The 14417-nt window shown below is 42.8% G+C and overlaps 1 protein-coding gene across 11 annotated transcripts in view; it reads right to left on the bottom strand.

Moving 5' to 3' along the window:
• Positions 1–14417, bottom strand: part of TTLL5 (tubulin tyrosine ligase like 5) — a 137777-nt gene that overhangs the window by 23072 nt on the left and 100288 nt on the right. For 9 of the 11 annotated variants that reach the window (XR_003540519.2, XR_003540520.2, XM_027720031.2 and 6 more), the window contains one exon: positions 1938–2115. Coding sequence is in view for 8 of the 11 variants with exons in the window: in XM_027720031.2 (XP_027575832.1) it covers positions 1938–2115 (178 nt within the window). In the remaining 3 variants the exon portion in view is untranslated. Of the gene's footprint in view, positions 1–1937; positions 2116–14417 lie in introns of those variants that run through there. The other 2 variants (XM_027720040.2, XM_039389686.1) reach the window with 2 other exon arrangements.

The following is a 14417-nucleotide window of genomic DNA, read 5'->3' as shown; positions in this document are numbered from 1 at the left end:
CAGTCATACATATGACCAGTCCCTTTGTCACAGACAACATGCATCTAGTCATGTTGCATGGTCATGTCACACTCAGGGTGTGCCTCGAGATACATTAATTAATAGATGTACTTCAGCGACTGACAAATGGCTATCTTGCCTTCTAACCATAACAAGAACTTCAACAATCAGATGAAACAGGCTCGGAGATACCTTGGATGCATTTCCCAAAGCAGAGATCATGACACTCTTTCAAGTGATAGGCCTTTCCAGCTTGGGGGATATATTTCTTCTGTTGAGAGGAGGCTGATGAACTTGAATACAGCAGGCAAGACAACAAGGATGAAGTAGATCTCAATACATGGGAAGGAACAGAAGGGAAACAGCAGGCAATGGGAGGTAGGTAGCTTAGGTGACACTGACTAGGAAATGTGTAAAGCCATGCAGCCTAGATAAGCTACATCAACTGCGGCTAAAAAGAGAGGACAAATGAGGGCCAGCATGAATGGTGGGGCAGAAGTCAAAGCAGTCTGAGTGGGAAGATGTAGGGCAGGGAACACATAAGCAGCAGAAAAGAGAAGGTAGTTCTTGGAAAAGCCAAGTCAAAGGACTGAAATCTGAGAACTTAAGTCAACAAAGTAAAAGGTCAGTGATAGGAAGATAGAGAGGGTGCAGGTGATAGATGAAGATGAGGATAGTGCCGTGACTGGAAGGGGCATCAGAGGATCAATACAACTGTGACTGGAAGAGGAGGGCTGGCTGGCTGGCTCCATACAATGTCAACTGGGAGAGGAAGCGTCCAAGAGACAATCATTTTATCAAGATGTGGTTTTCCTGACAGAAAGTCTGAAAGCCCCCAAGTTCAGCAAATACCTTTTTTCATTAATGACAAATTCAGTGCAGCCTGAGCCCTTGAGCATGGCAATGGCCTCTCCAAACTGCTTGGCTCTGAAGGAGAAGGGAGGGACAGAAAGGAGGGGGACGTTGTGGGTGTAAGAGGAGGTTTAACAAAGAATTACTTTAACAGAAACTCCTGAGTAATGGCTCTGCCCTGGCCAAGAATAACATCAGCTCAATGTCAGCAATTAGAAGAGGGCTCAGCCAGGTCCCATGGCCAGTTCCAGCCTCTTCACAGGCACAAGCCATTTTACAGCCCTTTCCTGAGCTCATGAGCAGCCACAAGTGCCCACCCATGGATTAAGATGAAAGGAAGACCTCCTGCTTGAAGGAGGAACAAGAAGATTGTAGGTGAGGAAAGCTGAGGTGGAAACTGCATGGCTAAGTAAGGGCCTTAAAAGAAGGAGTGCAAGGGGCAAAAGCAGAAGGGCCTCTCCTTCAAGATGCTCCCAGAAAAGGATGAGGGCAATTTGCCTATAACCTTTCTCAAAGACCGTGACTAATGACTCATCTGCTTCGCAGGAGGGAGGGTGGGTGTTTGGACCTCCACGTGTTACCTCTGTTCACAGGAGTCCAGTCATACCAGACTGCCCAGAAAACAGCTCCTTACTAAGGGAGACCAAACTCTTTTGAGTGAAGGTTTGTTCACCCAAAGACTTCCTTCACTTTAGCAGGGAAGCCTTTTGGACATCACTCAGAATATATCTCTCTCTCCATAATAACAAAGTAAGGTAACAAGTGTATCAATGAAGTCACTGTAACCTTGGAAGATTCCACAGGAAGGGTGGAAATGCTGTTCAAAACACAGTGGTCCACCTTTGGCATCCAGAACATCATTAATACAAGCTCTTAGATGCTAATGCAATTGAAGAAGCTATTGGGAACTACAGCATCAAAATGCTATTAAAATCACTGTAGGTAATATTAATTTCTTTGAAACACACTTTAAAAGCTACTTTCTTCACGAAAGTTGTGCCACATGTACTGTCTCTGGGTTTGTTCTGCACATCTAAGACTCAGTCAGCAGTGCTACATCCCAGGCAGGATTTTTTCTTAGTTACCTGTTGCCGTGCTTGGTTTTGCTCTAACAATTGTCGTGATTGAAGTTTCTGCTGCTGAAGTTGCTGCACAGCAAAATGAAGCTGATAGTTGGGATGTGCCAGTGGACTCTCTGTCACCCTGTTGTAGACACTGTTCTCCATCTCTCCGTCACAGGCAAAATGATGGTTCTCTGGAGCCCTGAGAAAAGAAGAGCCATCATGTTTTCACCACTCTCCGTATAAGGACTCCTGCCTATAAGGCACTGCTGCTTCAAAAAAATCCCTTAATACTTAGCCAGCTATGAATTTGCAGTAAGTGGCTTTAGCAAGCACAACACCTGCTAGAGGTGCCATGTGCCAAGTGCAGTCTTGCTAAACACTTTAACGAATTCCAGTCTGGGACTATTTTACTGGACATTCTCTTGAAGAGAACCAAGAAAAAGAGAGTAAGAACTCTAAACTGGAGCATTTCTGTGGCTGATTAGCATTGATGAGAGGTAGAGTTGCAGCAGGAAAAGAGCTAAGGATTCCCATCACTAATGAGACCATTATTTATTTGGATTTGTAGATATTTTAATATACTAACACAGGGCTTACACTAAGCACACACATGCTGAAGTGAGAGTGGAATAGAAGAAAGACACACAGTACAATATCCACAGAGGATAAATGACTGGCTGAGTGAGGTTGCAATTAGGATACATATTGACTCCATACAGTTACAATCCAAAAGACGTGGGATGAGTTAAGATAGGTTCATTTCTTTCATCATCAGACTAATGCAAGCCTTTCCCAGAGGACAAAAGGTCTCCCGCAAAGAGACAGGAACTCTTAACAACCCAGGCTTACACGGTGGGAGTTCAGCTGTGGCCTGCAACATGATAAATACCAAAAGGAGCTCACTGGCTTGCTTTGAAGTTTGTAAGCCTTGGTGAGAAGGCAGCAGCAACACAGAAGGCCGAGGGGCTTTGCAGAGAGCAGGTGGCCGACTGACAGGACCACAAGGTGTCCTGAAGAGGCTACAATGGCCCAGCAACTCACACATTCTGTGCTCACAAGACAGTATGCCATATGACCTACTGAATCCTGACACTCTGGCTAATAAACCCCTCAATCCTCAATGCCTGAGCTTCCCAAATTTCTGTTATCTCTGTCATTCATCTCTCAGCCACTCCTTCCACTCCTTCCATCCTGCCCTTTGGATTCTCAGGGCAGACTTCCCTTATATTTCCTATCCTCATCATAAATAACTAGGATGTAAAAGATAACTGGTGTCTTTTATGCCACAATTTGGAGTGTAGGTCATGGTTTTGGCAAGGAAGTTAACTGCAATCCCTTTGCTTCAGGATCCTATTAAAACTTACAACCTACATTCTGTGAACATGTCACAGCTTCCCTTGAATCTGTTGCTCCTTCCTCCACAAATTTTTTCATCACTGCAAACCCTTAAAATATTCAGAAGAATGTTTCAAACAAGACCAGAGACAACTGCCAGCCCTATTTACTCTTCCTCAAAAATAACCTTTCAAAGTAAACTGAGGACAAGGACTCCAAACACTAAAGGGTCACGCTCCATACTCAGCTCCTCAGCAACAAAAGAGTATGATAATTCAGGAGAAAAGGAGTTCAGCAGCATCTTCACCTTCCACCCTCTGGACCTCCCCCCTGCTTAGAGCACCACTACTACTTTTGCTCTTACGGGCCATGAGTTGTAGGTAGCTTTCTCTAGACTTACCTGTTCAAGGGATCCCACCTATGTTTCTTCATTCCTTTGCTTGCACTGTACCCCAGTGCAGCACTAGAAAAATGACTCTTGCTCCCTGCTACCTTTTGCTAGAAGATTCTCAGTCTTTCAGTTCTTTTCCTTTCACCAGTACTTGGAAAACTGACAACTGTAATGTTGCTGACAGTACTGAGGACTTGAAACCCAAGGTCTGAAGCTGGCTTTGTGGTTAACCTTGGAAGAGCTGCTTCCCTCTTCTGAACCCGCCTCCCTCTCTTCTGCCCCAGTAATGAAGTCATGATCCTCTCTCTCCTACTGTGATTCTACCTGCAGTTGCTCAGCTCTGGATCCATGGGATGTGTGTGTGGTGCTGGCGCCCCAACACTGTTGCCTACTAGGCACAGGATACCACAAAATGCACAACTTTAAAGGAGGACAGGACAAGGAACAAAGAATCTTTGAAATGATCCCTAGCTGTCTCCTCCCCAATCCCACCAGCTCACCTGCTGGGTTATCAGCAGGTTGCTGTCACTTGGACTCATCCCAAGGGTCATATCTGCTCCTTCCACTGCATAGATATGGACTCCACTATCCACCCTGATGTTAAAGCTCATTGGACTTTACCCTTATGTGAAGCAGCTGGACTCTCTGTTATCCTTCCAGTAAAGTCAGGTCACGCTGACAGGTGAAACGCACAAAGGACTGTGCTCAGACTGGGATGCAGCCTTTGGGAGATGGCTGGGGATTACTGCAGATCAGCCTTTGAAACAAACATTACACCAGATACAAAGCTGAAGAGCGTTCAGGAGCCCCATCAAAGTCATGTTAGTGCTCAGTAAATGACCTGATTAATTCCTCATCAGAACTTATGAGAGATTATGATCTTCAATACCTCTGTTTTGGACTAAACAACAACTGTATTTGTCTATTTGCCTAGAATAACTTTTTCACACCAGCTTTTCTCAGTTGAGAAAATTAGGTTAAATTCAGTTACAACGCTCCTAAATAAAGTAAGCCAACACAGGATTAAGGGGTAACTCTTCTGGATTTTGTAACTAGTTAAAACACATTAAACCAGAGCTAGAATAAATGGACAGTTTCCACAATTACCACGGAGGTTCCAACAAGAACCTGTGCAATGATCTCTACTTTTCAAAGATTTCTAAGTGATCTGGGGGAAAAAAGAGTGAAATAATAAAAAAAAAAATCTGCTGGTGAAAAACTGAAAGCCACCGAGAAGTGAGAAAAAAACATCATGTTACTGAATAATCAGATTAAATAGGTAGATGGCATTCATTTTAGTAACTACGAAGTCATGTACCCAGGGAAACACAACCCTAGTTTTACACAGTGACAGACTTTGAACTAGCGTATTGGGTTTCTGTGGCCAGGTTTTGGTAGCAGGGGGCTAGAGGGGAGGCTTCTGGGAGAAGCTGCTGGAAGTTTCCCCCATGTCCTGCAGAGCCAATGCCAGCCACCTCCAGGATGGACCCACTGCTGGCTAAGGCTGAGCCAGTCAGGAATGATAGTAACATATTTAAGAAGGAGAAAAAAGTTACTGTGCAGATGAAAATTGCAGCTAGAGAAGAGTGGAGTGAGAACATGTGAACAACAATGCAGACACCAAGGTCAGTGGAGAAGGAGGGGGAGGAGGTGCTCCAGGCACCAGAGCTGAGGTTCCCCTGCAGCCTGTGGTGCAGACCATGGTGAAGCAGCTGTGCCCCTGCAGCCCATGGAGGATCATGGAGGTGCAGAGATTGCCCTGCAGCCCATGGAGAAGACCCATGCCGGAACAAGGGCCTGGCAGGGACCTGCTGACCCATGGAGAAAGGAGCCCACGTTTGAGGAGGTTTTCCTGGTGCGACTTGGGGCCCTGTGGGGGAATCCACACTGGAGCAGCCTGTGCCTGAAGGACTGCACCCCATGGAAAAGTGACTCACGTTGCAGTGGTTTCTGAAGAACTGTTGCCTGTGGGATGGACTCATATTGGAGAAGTTCGTGAAGGACTGTATCCCTGGGAGGGACCCCACAGGAGCAGGGGAAGGACTTCCCTCTCTGAGCAGTTGCAGAAACAACAACTGCCCATAACCCTCATTCTCTGTCTCCCTGCACTGCTGGGGGAGGGGAGGTAGAACTTGGAAGGAGAGAGGGGTGGGGGGAAGATGTTTTTAAGATTTATTTTACTTCTCACTATCCTGCTCTGATTCTGTGAGTAATAAATTTAACTAATACCCGCACTTCAAGTCTGTTTTGCCCATGACAGTAATCAGTGAGTGATCTCTCCTGTTTCTTAACTCATGAAACCTTCGGTATGTTTTCTCTTCCCTGTCAAGTTGCAGAGGGAAGTGAAAGAGTGGCTTTGGTGGGTACCTGGCATCCAGCCAGGGTCAACCCACTACAACTACTTATTTTATTCAGGAAGGAAACCTTATAACTATAGCTCTAATAGATTTTTTTTCTACGAAAACATCACTTAAATCCTCTCAAAAAGTAAATTCAGTGTAAGGATTTACAAGGAAAGGCATAGAGAACAAAAACACTAACACTACTATGCTACCATATAAACCAAAATTGCATACATCTCTTGCACATTGAAGATGGTTCTAACTCCTGTCCCTCCTCCCTTCTCAAAAAGCACACAGTAGAACTGGAAAAAGTACACAGAAATGCTGTAGAGATGATCAAAGGTAAGGAACAACTTATATATTGAGGAATGACTAAATAAGTAGGGATTCTTCAGCTTGGAAAAATGACAACTGAAAAAAATAGGAAATACATCTATAAAATCACAAGCTTCAGGGAGAAGGAGAAGAGGGAACAATCACTCACCTCTCATACTACAAAACATAGGAAAAACTGAATGAAGTCATCAGGTGGGCAGGTTAAAACAAACAGAAGGAGGCAGTTTTTCTCATAACACATAATTAAACTATGGATGCCTTCTTACTACGGGAAGTTAAGGATGCCAAAAATTTAAAGGGTTTCAAAAATGATTAGACAACTCACAGAAGCAAGAGCCACTAACACTATTTATATACAAAGATATCATCTCCTGGCTAGAAAATCACTGATTATCAAGTCCCAGAGAATACTGGGGAAGTATGACCATTCTGTAGCATCACCCAGTGCTCTTCCCACAGAATCTTCCATGGGCCTGTCTGAGCAGGACATTGAACCAGGTAGTCATCTGCTCTGCAAAAATGCAGCCAGTGTTGTTTATGCATCAGGGTTCTGAAACTAAATCTGTTTCAGGTCTAAGAAAGAAGTTAGAGAATTCAGACAAGCACACTTTAAGGTATTCATTCAAATTAAATGATTAATTCCAGAAGGTAATGTCTATTCCAACTGCTCTCATATCTACCTCCAGCTCAGAACTTGCAATACATAAAATTCATCCTCTGATCCAAAAGAATGCTTGGGAAGCTAAAGACTGAGTGATTATCTCTAAAATGTAAAAGTCAAGACAAAATAAAGGAGGCAAAACTGATGTAAATGAAACTCCACTAAAATCAGACCTGCTGATAGCCAAACTGGCTTTGTGCCACATGTACGACATACAGTGATTGCAATGTGAAGGCCACTACTTAAATGGCAAAACTTTATTAACATTTCTCTGATCCTCAGTTCTTTTGTTTTGAGATATCTGGCAATGGATGAACTGTTATGCAATTACAAAAACCTGAAGACTGATTTTTAAAAATGCACCAACATTCCTGCCTTTATCCAACCTTTGTCCTTTGTTCAATGAACCTCAATGTTTTCATTTGGTTTCTAACCTGTTTTAACCCACTTTTTCTGTTTTAACCAATATATGATCTATATAGCCCAAAATAAATTCTTTAAGACATAATATTGCCCAGATAAGTTTAGTTTAAATTACCCAGGAAAGCATCATTGAAACTATGTTATTAAATCTTCACAAAGAACTACCTTTAAAAAGACCAAATAAAACCTCAATAACTTTGGCTAACATATTCTTGCAGCACAGTCTTGTACACAACTCCCTGCAGTTCCAATACCTTCTCTCCACATGACAAAACACAAGAGAACTTACTTTTTTTCTAGATACCATATTGAAAATGCTGTTGCTTGCCTAAATAGATTTTACCCTCACGGCCAGCAGAATCCTTCTGGATTAAATATGCTTCTGTTGGCTTCTAGGGGTTTTGCTTCTTTATAGACAAAAACTGACATAAATTGACATTATGTTGCATTTATGCATTATGTTGCAAAACATAACTTCAACCTTCTATAATATAAACATTCAATACTTGACAATAGAAGGCCAGTGCATTTGCCAGTCTTAAGGTCACTTTTGTAAAGAAATGTTTCATCTGCAGTTTTAGGAAGTCCTCACATAACACGTTATCAAATGCTGATATTACATCTAAGGCAAATGTTTGCCCTGGCAGTGAATGGGGCTTAGGATCTGAGACTCAATACACTGCTGCCAGAGAAACACTCCAGCTCTCAATCTATTTCCCATGTTCACAGGAACGCACCATGGAGCATCTCCTATTCTCTGTCTCTGCCTGTCGGATGATTTATGGAAGCATGACACCTTTGCACCCCTAAGGAGAAGTTGGCTCTTCTGCCAGCTGGCTCAGCACCATAATGAAGGCTGGGAAAAAGCTGTAGAGGACCTCACATTTTAATAGATACTAAAGAGTGCACATGTTAGGGAGAGTATATAAATACCTCAAACTGAATTATAAGCTTTTTCACAATTCACACTGTTTTAGGCAAAGCCAAAAATAGCCAAAAAACCTCTCCACGCTCCCAATGGAAATAAGGATTGTAGAGTCAATAATTCAGGATTATTGCTTGGACTAATAATGATTGACTGATTATTCAGTTCTTCACATGTACAGACAACAGAGCTAGGCAGAGACGCACACACACGCAAATGGGAAATAGAAATTCCTGCCTGTGGCACCAGAAAAGATTTGGTTTCATTCTGTCAGCCAGGCTGGTTGTGAGCAATCTTCTGACAGCTTGCTCAGGATTATTTTTGAGTTGCTTAGTTTAGAGACCTGGCCAGGATTCAGGCTTTCACTGTGTACAGGAAATCACAGCTTTTGGCATTATGGCCCATCCTTTGTAAGCAAGATTCTGTCCTTCCAGCAGCTCTTCAGGCTACTCAGTGTTTTTGGCAAGAAACCCACTGTGTTCCTTTCTTTCAACAGTAGTTTTCAGAAAGGCTGGGCCAGCATTCCCTCTTCCTCTTCACTGACAGCAAAACCTCCCTGCTGCAATTTTCTGCATCACAAAAGATACAGGTTTGCTTCTGAAACCATCTTCATGAATATGTCAACACATCTCCATGCAGTTATGACTGGAACCTAGTCTATAAGTGTTAGAATGCCATACATTCATTTCTAGATTTTCTGGTTCCAAATTACCTTTCTGTTCCAGTTCCCTTTTCCAATTCATTAGTTCTATTCTAATGCAAGCAACCCTTATGCAATCAACTACCTACACCCATACTAGGAACTAATGCCAGTGCACTAAAATACTATATACTAACAAAATACTAATAGATTTATTCATTGACTACAGAAAAAAAAGTCTCTATGAAATCCAGTCTCCATACAGAAGGGATGTGGTTATCAGCTCTTACAAGAAAGGAGAGAGCTGGCTTCTGTTTCCAATTCAAAAAGATTTGAAGGGAATTCCAAGGACTGAAGTTGTAGACAAGACTAAAGCCCAGAATACCAGCTACTGAAAATCTCATAGTTGCAAAGAACTGTAGGACATACAGCAAGTCTGTACTAAAAGAATGACACTTGTAACTAGCAATAACCCACATTCCAGCACCCATCACTGCTAAGGAACTTATTCAAACATCTGACAAAGCAGGGTTTACTATAACACAAGCACTGCTGGGATGAGTAATACCAGATATTAAAAGACAACAGTAGAGAACAGCACAAAGAAAAATATGTGAAACTATGAGAAAATAATCAGGAGAGGGGACAGCAGTGCAAGAATAGAAGGATTTAGAATATAACTTTTAATGCACAATTTACATACAAGTTGGGTTTAAAGCTTCCAATGGTCCCCTCAAGAATTAAGGATTTTTAAGTCTCATAAATACTACAAATTGGCCTTCCATTTATATTTCGACTGAAGCCTTCTTCCAATGGCACAGCTGGGCAGTTGTTTGATACCAGCTCCTGTGTGGCAGGCAAAAATACCAATTCGTGAAGTACACTGGTTTTCCCCATATAGCACTCACTAAGCAGGCACTTTTGAAGTATTTGAAAAGTGCTTACACTCCATTGAAAGGCAGTGCAAACTAGGCTTAAATTACTTGTGTAAATGAAGCTTCAGCATTCTTGAAGAATATTCCTCTATGCTTAAACCTGCTTAGTTTCTGTGAACTGATAGGATCACAGCAAGAATCAGTATAGCTGAAGGTCTAGCAAACTCAGAAAAGAATTATCTTCCTTTTAAACAAGGAAACAAGCTGACAATGAAAGTATTTTGCATCTTTTCCTGTAAAGGCTGGGGGTTAGGATGAACAAGAGCCATTGCTGACAATAAGGGAACCCAGTGCATTTATAAATCACTGCTCCCACCTTTCCATGGAATGTCAGACAATCTGGGGCAGCAGTTTCTTTCCCACAGGGCATTCAGGTGGCACCACCAGTCTAGAAAGCTTTCAATACAAATCCTCTGTGAGCACCAGCTGCTAGAAAGTAGTTGGCATAGTAACTAATGATTCTGTCTAGTGTGGTAGCTCCCAGGATCCTGCTGACTTATGCTCAGGCACTCAGAAAAACACAGAACATTTTCTTTGGCACACCACATGCTTCTTCCATCCCTAACAATAGGCCCTAGATTGGGGCTTGGCTATGGAGCAATGATAAACAGAGTGGGATAAAGCCCAGGATGCTGGGGGCCTGGCTGGGATGCAGGACTGTTAGGCCTCTCACAGGGCCACTTGCCTCCAGGTCTTTCTTTGTCTTTCTCCCTCTTTCCCTCCCCTCAGCTTCCAAAGCAATAAATTAAAAATTGAAAAACAGTGCAACAAGTCTTTGAGAATGGTTTGCTCCTGGCCTCTACTGTTATCAGGAGTGTGTATGGAAGAGTGACTTTGGTGCAGTTTAGTCAGCAGGAGTCTGTAACATAGCAGGAGCTATGTAACAAAGATAAAGAAAATAGCTTCCCAAAACACCAGGGGTAAACAAAGCATTTTGAATATTCCTAAAAGAGCTCAGCCTGGGACTTTGGAGATCTGAGGCACAGGGAGGGAGCTGTCCAGAACTTGCCATGGTGCAGGTCCTTAGAGTCTGTAACATAGCAGGAGCTATGTAACAAAGATAAAGAAAATAGCTTCCCAAAACACCAGGGGTAAACAAAGCATTTTGAATATTCCTAAAAGAGCTCAGCCTGGGACTTTGGAGATCTGAGGCACAGGGAGGGAGCTGTCCAGAACTTGCCATGGTGCAGGTCCTTAGAGACAGGGAAGGGGCAGGAGGCAGCTGGTCTGTATAAAATGAGGATGCCAGCATCTGACCCACAATCTGCTTTTGTGCTCTGCAAGAGAAGCCAAGGAAAAGCTTTTAAAGTTAATGAGCAGCCTTTTAAGGCTGCATTGGCACTATAAACTTGTGGAACTGCATTCTGGGTTCAAATCCAGTTCAAAGTGACAAGTACAGTCTCCCACGGCAGAAGAGCTGCAGAGATGTAGGAGAGTTTCTGTCCCAGACCATCAATTAAACTTTCCCTTCTTAGTGATAAGGCATCTTGAAACAGTTTCAGCCTTAGTTTTTCAGCTCCCCACTTCCCCAGCAGCTCAAGTTATTTCTATCTACACCACGGCTCTTACCATCAGTATCTTTGTGCCATGAGACAACAGAAGATGTACAAGGTCCATGTAAAAAGCCTTGGGACTGAGTTGGTTTAGGCAAAGAACATGAGAAGTTTTGTGGATTTAACTATAATTTCCAGATCCATTCACAGCTTAACTGTAATAGCTACCAGAGGCACAATTCAAGCGTCCTAGCACATTTTAATATGCATAATATCTAGCAAATGTCAGGAGTCCCTCTCTGCTATTCTTACAATTCCCCCTTTCAGCTCTGAGAATTGATATTGTTACAAGAATTTTATTCAGAAACAAAGATGTGAGCAAAAGCATCCAACTCATCTCCTTGTGGTGCAGGATTAGCATATATTTCAGTGGCTGCAGGAGTCCATGTGTCACACTCAGCTGCACAACTCCATAGGCAGGTACACATTCAGTGTCAAGAATTTTCCCTGAGATTCCCAATAAAACTTTTATTTTCTCTGTTTCATTGTGTGACATTCCTCTTATTTCAGGACTAAACCTTCACTACCAGAGCTATGCCTCCTTTGAGCTCAGCCAGCCTTGGCACATTTAACTCCCTTCTCTTTCCTCAGCTCAGTCCCTTCTGGCCTTGATTGCATATCGCTTTTATGTGAAGTTTTTCCACTTTATTATTCCAGATGTGCATGCACCATGGCTACACAAGGAAAGCCCACTGCCTTCTTGCTCCTTCACTTTATTCTACGAGTACTATCAAAGTTCATGGGCTTCCTTCTTTTCTGGTATATGTTGCTGTATAATTTACTTCCTGCTCCCTGGCTTCTGAAAATGACTTGCTGCTTTCCTGCCATTGAAAAACCTGGGTTTTGGAACAAAAGTATTTTCTTATAACCAAGGCAATGCAGATCAGGAATTTAGTGCATTTTACATCTTAGGTCTCCATATACAGACAAGGTCATGAATGTTCATGTCTAACGTGCTAGGTTAGAAATGAGGTGCATCAAAACAGCCTTGTGACACTCTAGCAGGGGAAGGGCAGGGTGAGAAATTACAGAGCACTGAAAAACCTCTGCAGGCAAGACCTAACCTATCTCTACCATTCCTGGATTTAGCTGGCATTATCAACCTCTTACTTTCAGAAGCACTAAATTTGCCAGTCTCAGCAAATTAAATGAAATATTTACACTTTAGTGGAGCCAATTTTTGTCAGGCCCACCATCCTTGGCACCATGCCAGTTACAAAATACTGTCAGTCTCTGTAATTTGAGGAATACTTGGCAGGTAAACATTGTATTTTTTTTCTTCTCTTTACACATGGCAGCTTTGAAATTCACTAGCAGAAAGGCTAAATCAAGAAGATAACAGCCAGCTGGCTGCAAACTTCAGTGTCTTCGTCCTACTGTGGCTCATCAGGTCAGTGGAGAAGCAATGAAGGCAACTGAGCATATCTCTGCCAAGTGATCTAAACAAAATCACATACCCTTTCTACCTTCAATTAGTGCAAACACAGGGGTGAGCTTTACTGAGTGGAAGGTGGTTTTGACTTCATGTTGTATTCAGAAACAAAGATGTGAGCAAAAGCATCCAACTCATCTCCTTGTGGTGCATGTATTTCCACACCTGCAAATACAGTCAGAGCCTGCCAAAATATTTTAACAGCAAGACATATGCACAATAAGACTAAAACAGAGATCTGGTATCATTTTGCTCTCATAAGGAAGTTTTGAGGAAGATTACCTGTTTAACTCTGACATGCACACACCACTCCACCCCCAATCTTCAAGTATTAATTAATTAATTAAGTTCAGACAAAGCAGGTGGACTCAATGAATTTACCTCACTGTAAATCATCTTGTCCGGGAGCTGCTTTATGCTGATGACGCTGCCCTTGTGGCCCACACAGAAGCAGCTCTGCAGCGTTTAACATCCTGCTTTGCAGACACTGCTGAGCTCTTTGGGCTGGAAGTCAGCTTAAAGAAGACAGAAGTTCTCTATCAACCTGCACGTCAAGAAGTCTTCCATCATCCCCATATCACCGTTGGCCAATCAGAGCTCAAATCAGTCCAACAGTTTAATTACCTTGGTAGCCTCATCTCCTTGGACGGTAAGATCAACAGGGAGATAGACAACAGGTTAGCAAAGGCATATAGTGCCTTCGGAAAACTCCATAAAAGAGTTTGGCAAAATAAACACTTGAAGAAAAGTACCAAGATCAGTGTTTACAAAGCCATAGTGCTGTCTACTTTTTATATTGTTCCAAATCATGGGTCATCTACCTCCACCACCTGCGTCTCCTAGAACGCTTCCATCAACGCTGCCTCCGTACAATCCTAAACATTCACTGATCAGATTATGTGACCAATACATCTGTTCTAGAACAAGCAGCAGTCACAAGTATTGAGGCCATGTTGCTGAGAACACAGCTGTGATGGGCAGGGCACGTTTCCAGGATGAAGGACCACCGCCTCCCTAAGATCTTGATTTATGGTGAACTTGCCACCGGCTGCTGCAAGAGAGGAGCCTCGAAGAAAAGATACAAGGACTCCCTGAAACAACATCTCAGCCTTGGCCATATTGATCAACATAACTGGTCTACTCTGGCCTCAAATCAGGGGGCCTGGAGACACACCATCTATAACGCTGCTGATGCCTTTGAGAACGCACGCAGGATCACTCTTGAGGAGAAAAGACAACGCAGAAAGAATTGTACCTTGCAGAATATACCACCTAAGGAGTCTTTCTGTTGTGTCTTTTGCAACCGGACATGTCTATCTTGTATTGGCCTTATTAGCCACCAATGTGCTTGTAACAAATGTGGATAGAGCCTTTCCCAAATCTTCATTCATGAAGCCTAGCCATGATATGATGATTGTCTAGATCCTTTTTGACTACGGTAAGTCATTCAACTTAGAACATGTGTTAAGTGCCATCTTAAATTTGATCACTTGTCCTAGCCCAGGCAGACCTTCTGGGGTGAATATAC

The sequence above is a fragment of the Pipra filicauda genome, unplaced genomic scaffold (assembly GCF_003945595.2).
Source record: "Pipra filicauda isolate LSUMZ 115617 unplaced genomic scaffold, ASM394559v2 scaffold75_size2874737_pilon, whole genome shotgun sequence".
In the NCBI taxonomy this organism is placed as follows: domain Eukaryota; kingdom Metazoa; phylum Chordata; class Aves; order Passeriformes; family Pipridae; genus Pipra; species Pipra filicauda.
Note: the sequence above shows the minus strand (reverse complement) of the source record. Positions and strands in the feature narration are given on the sequence as shown.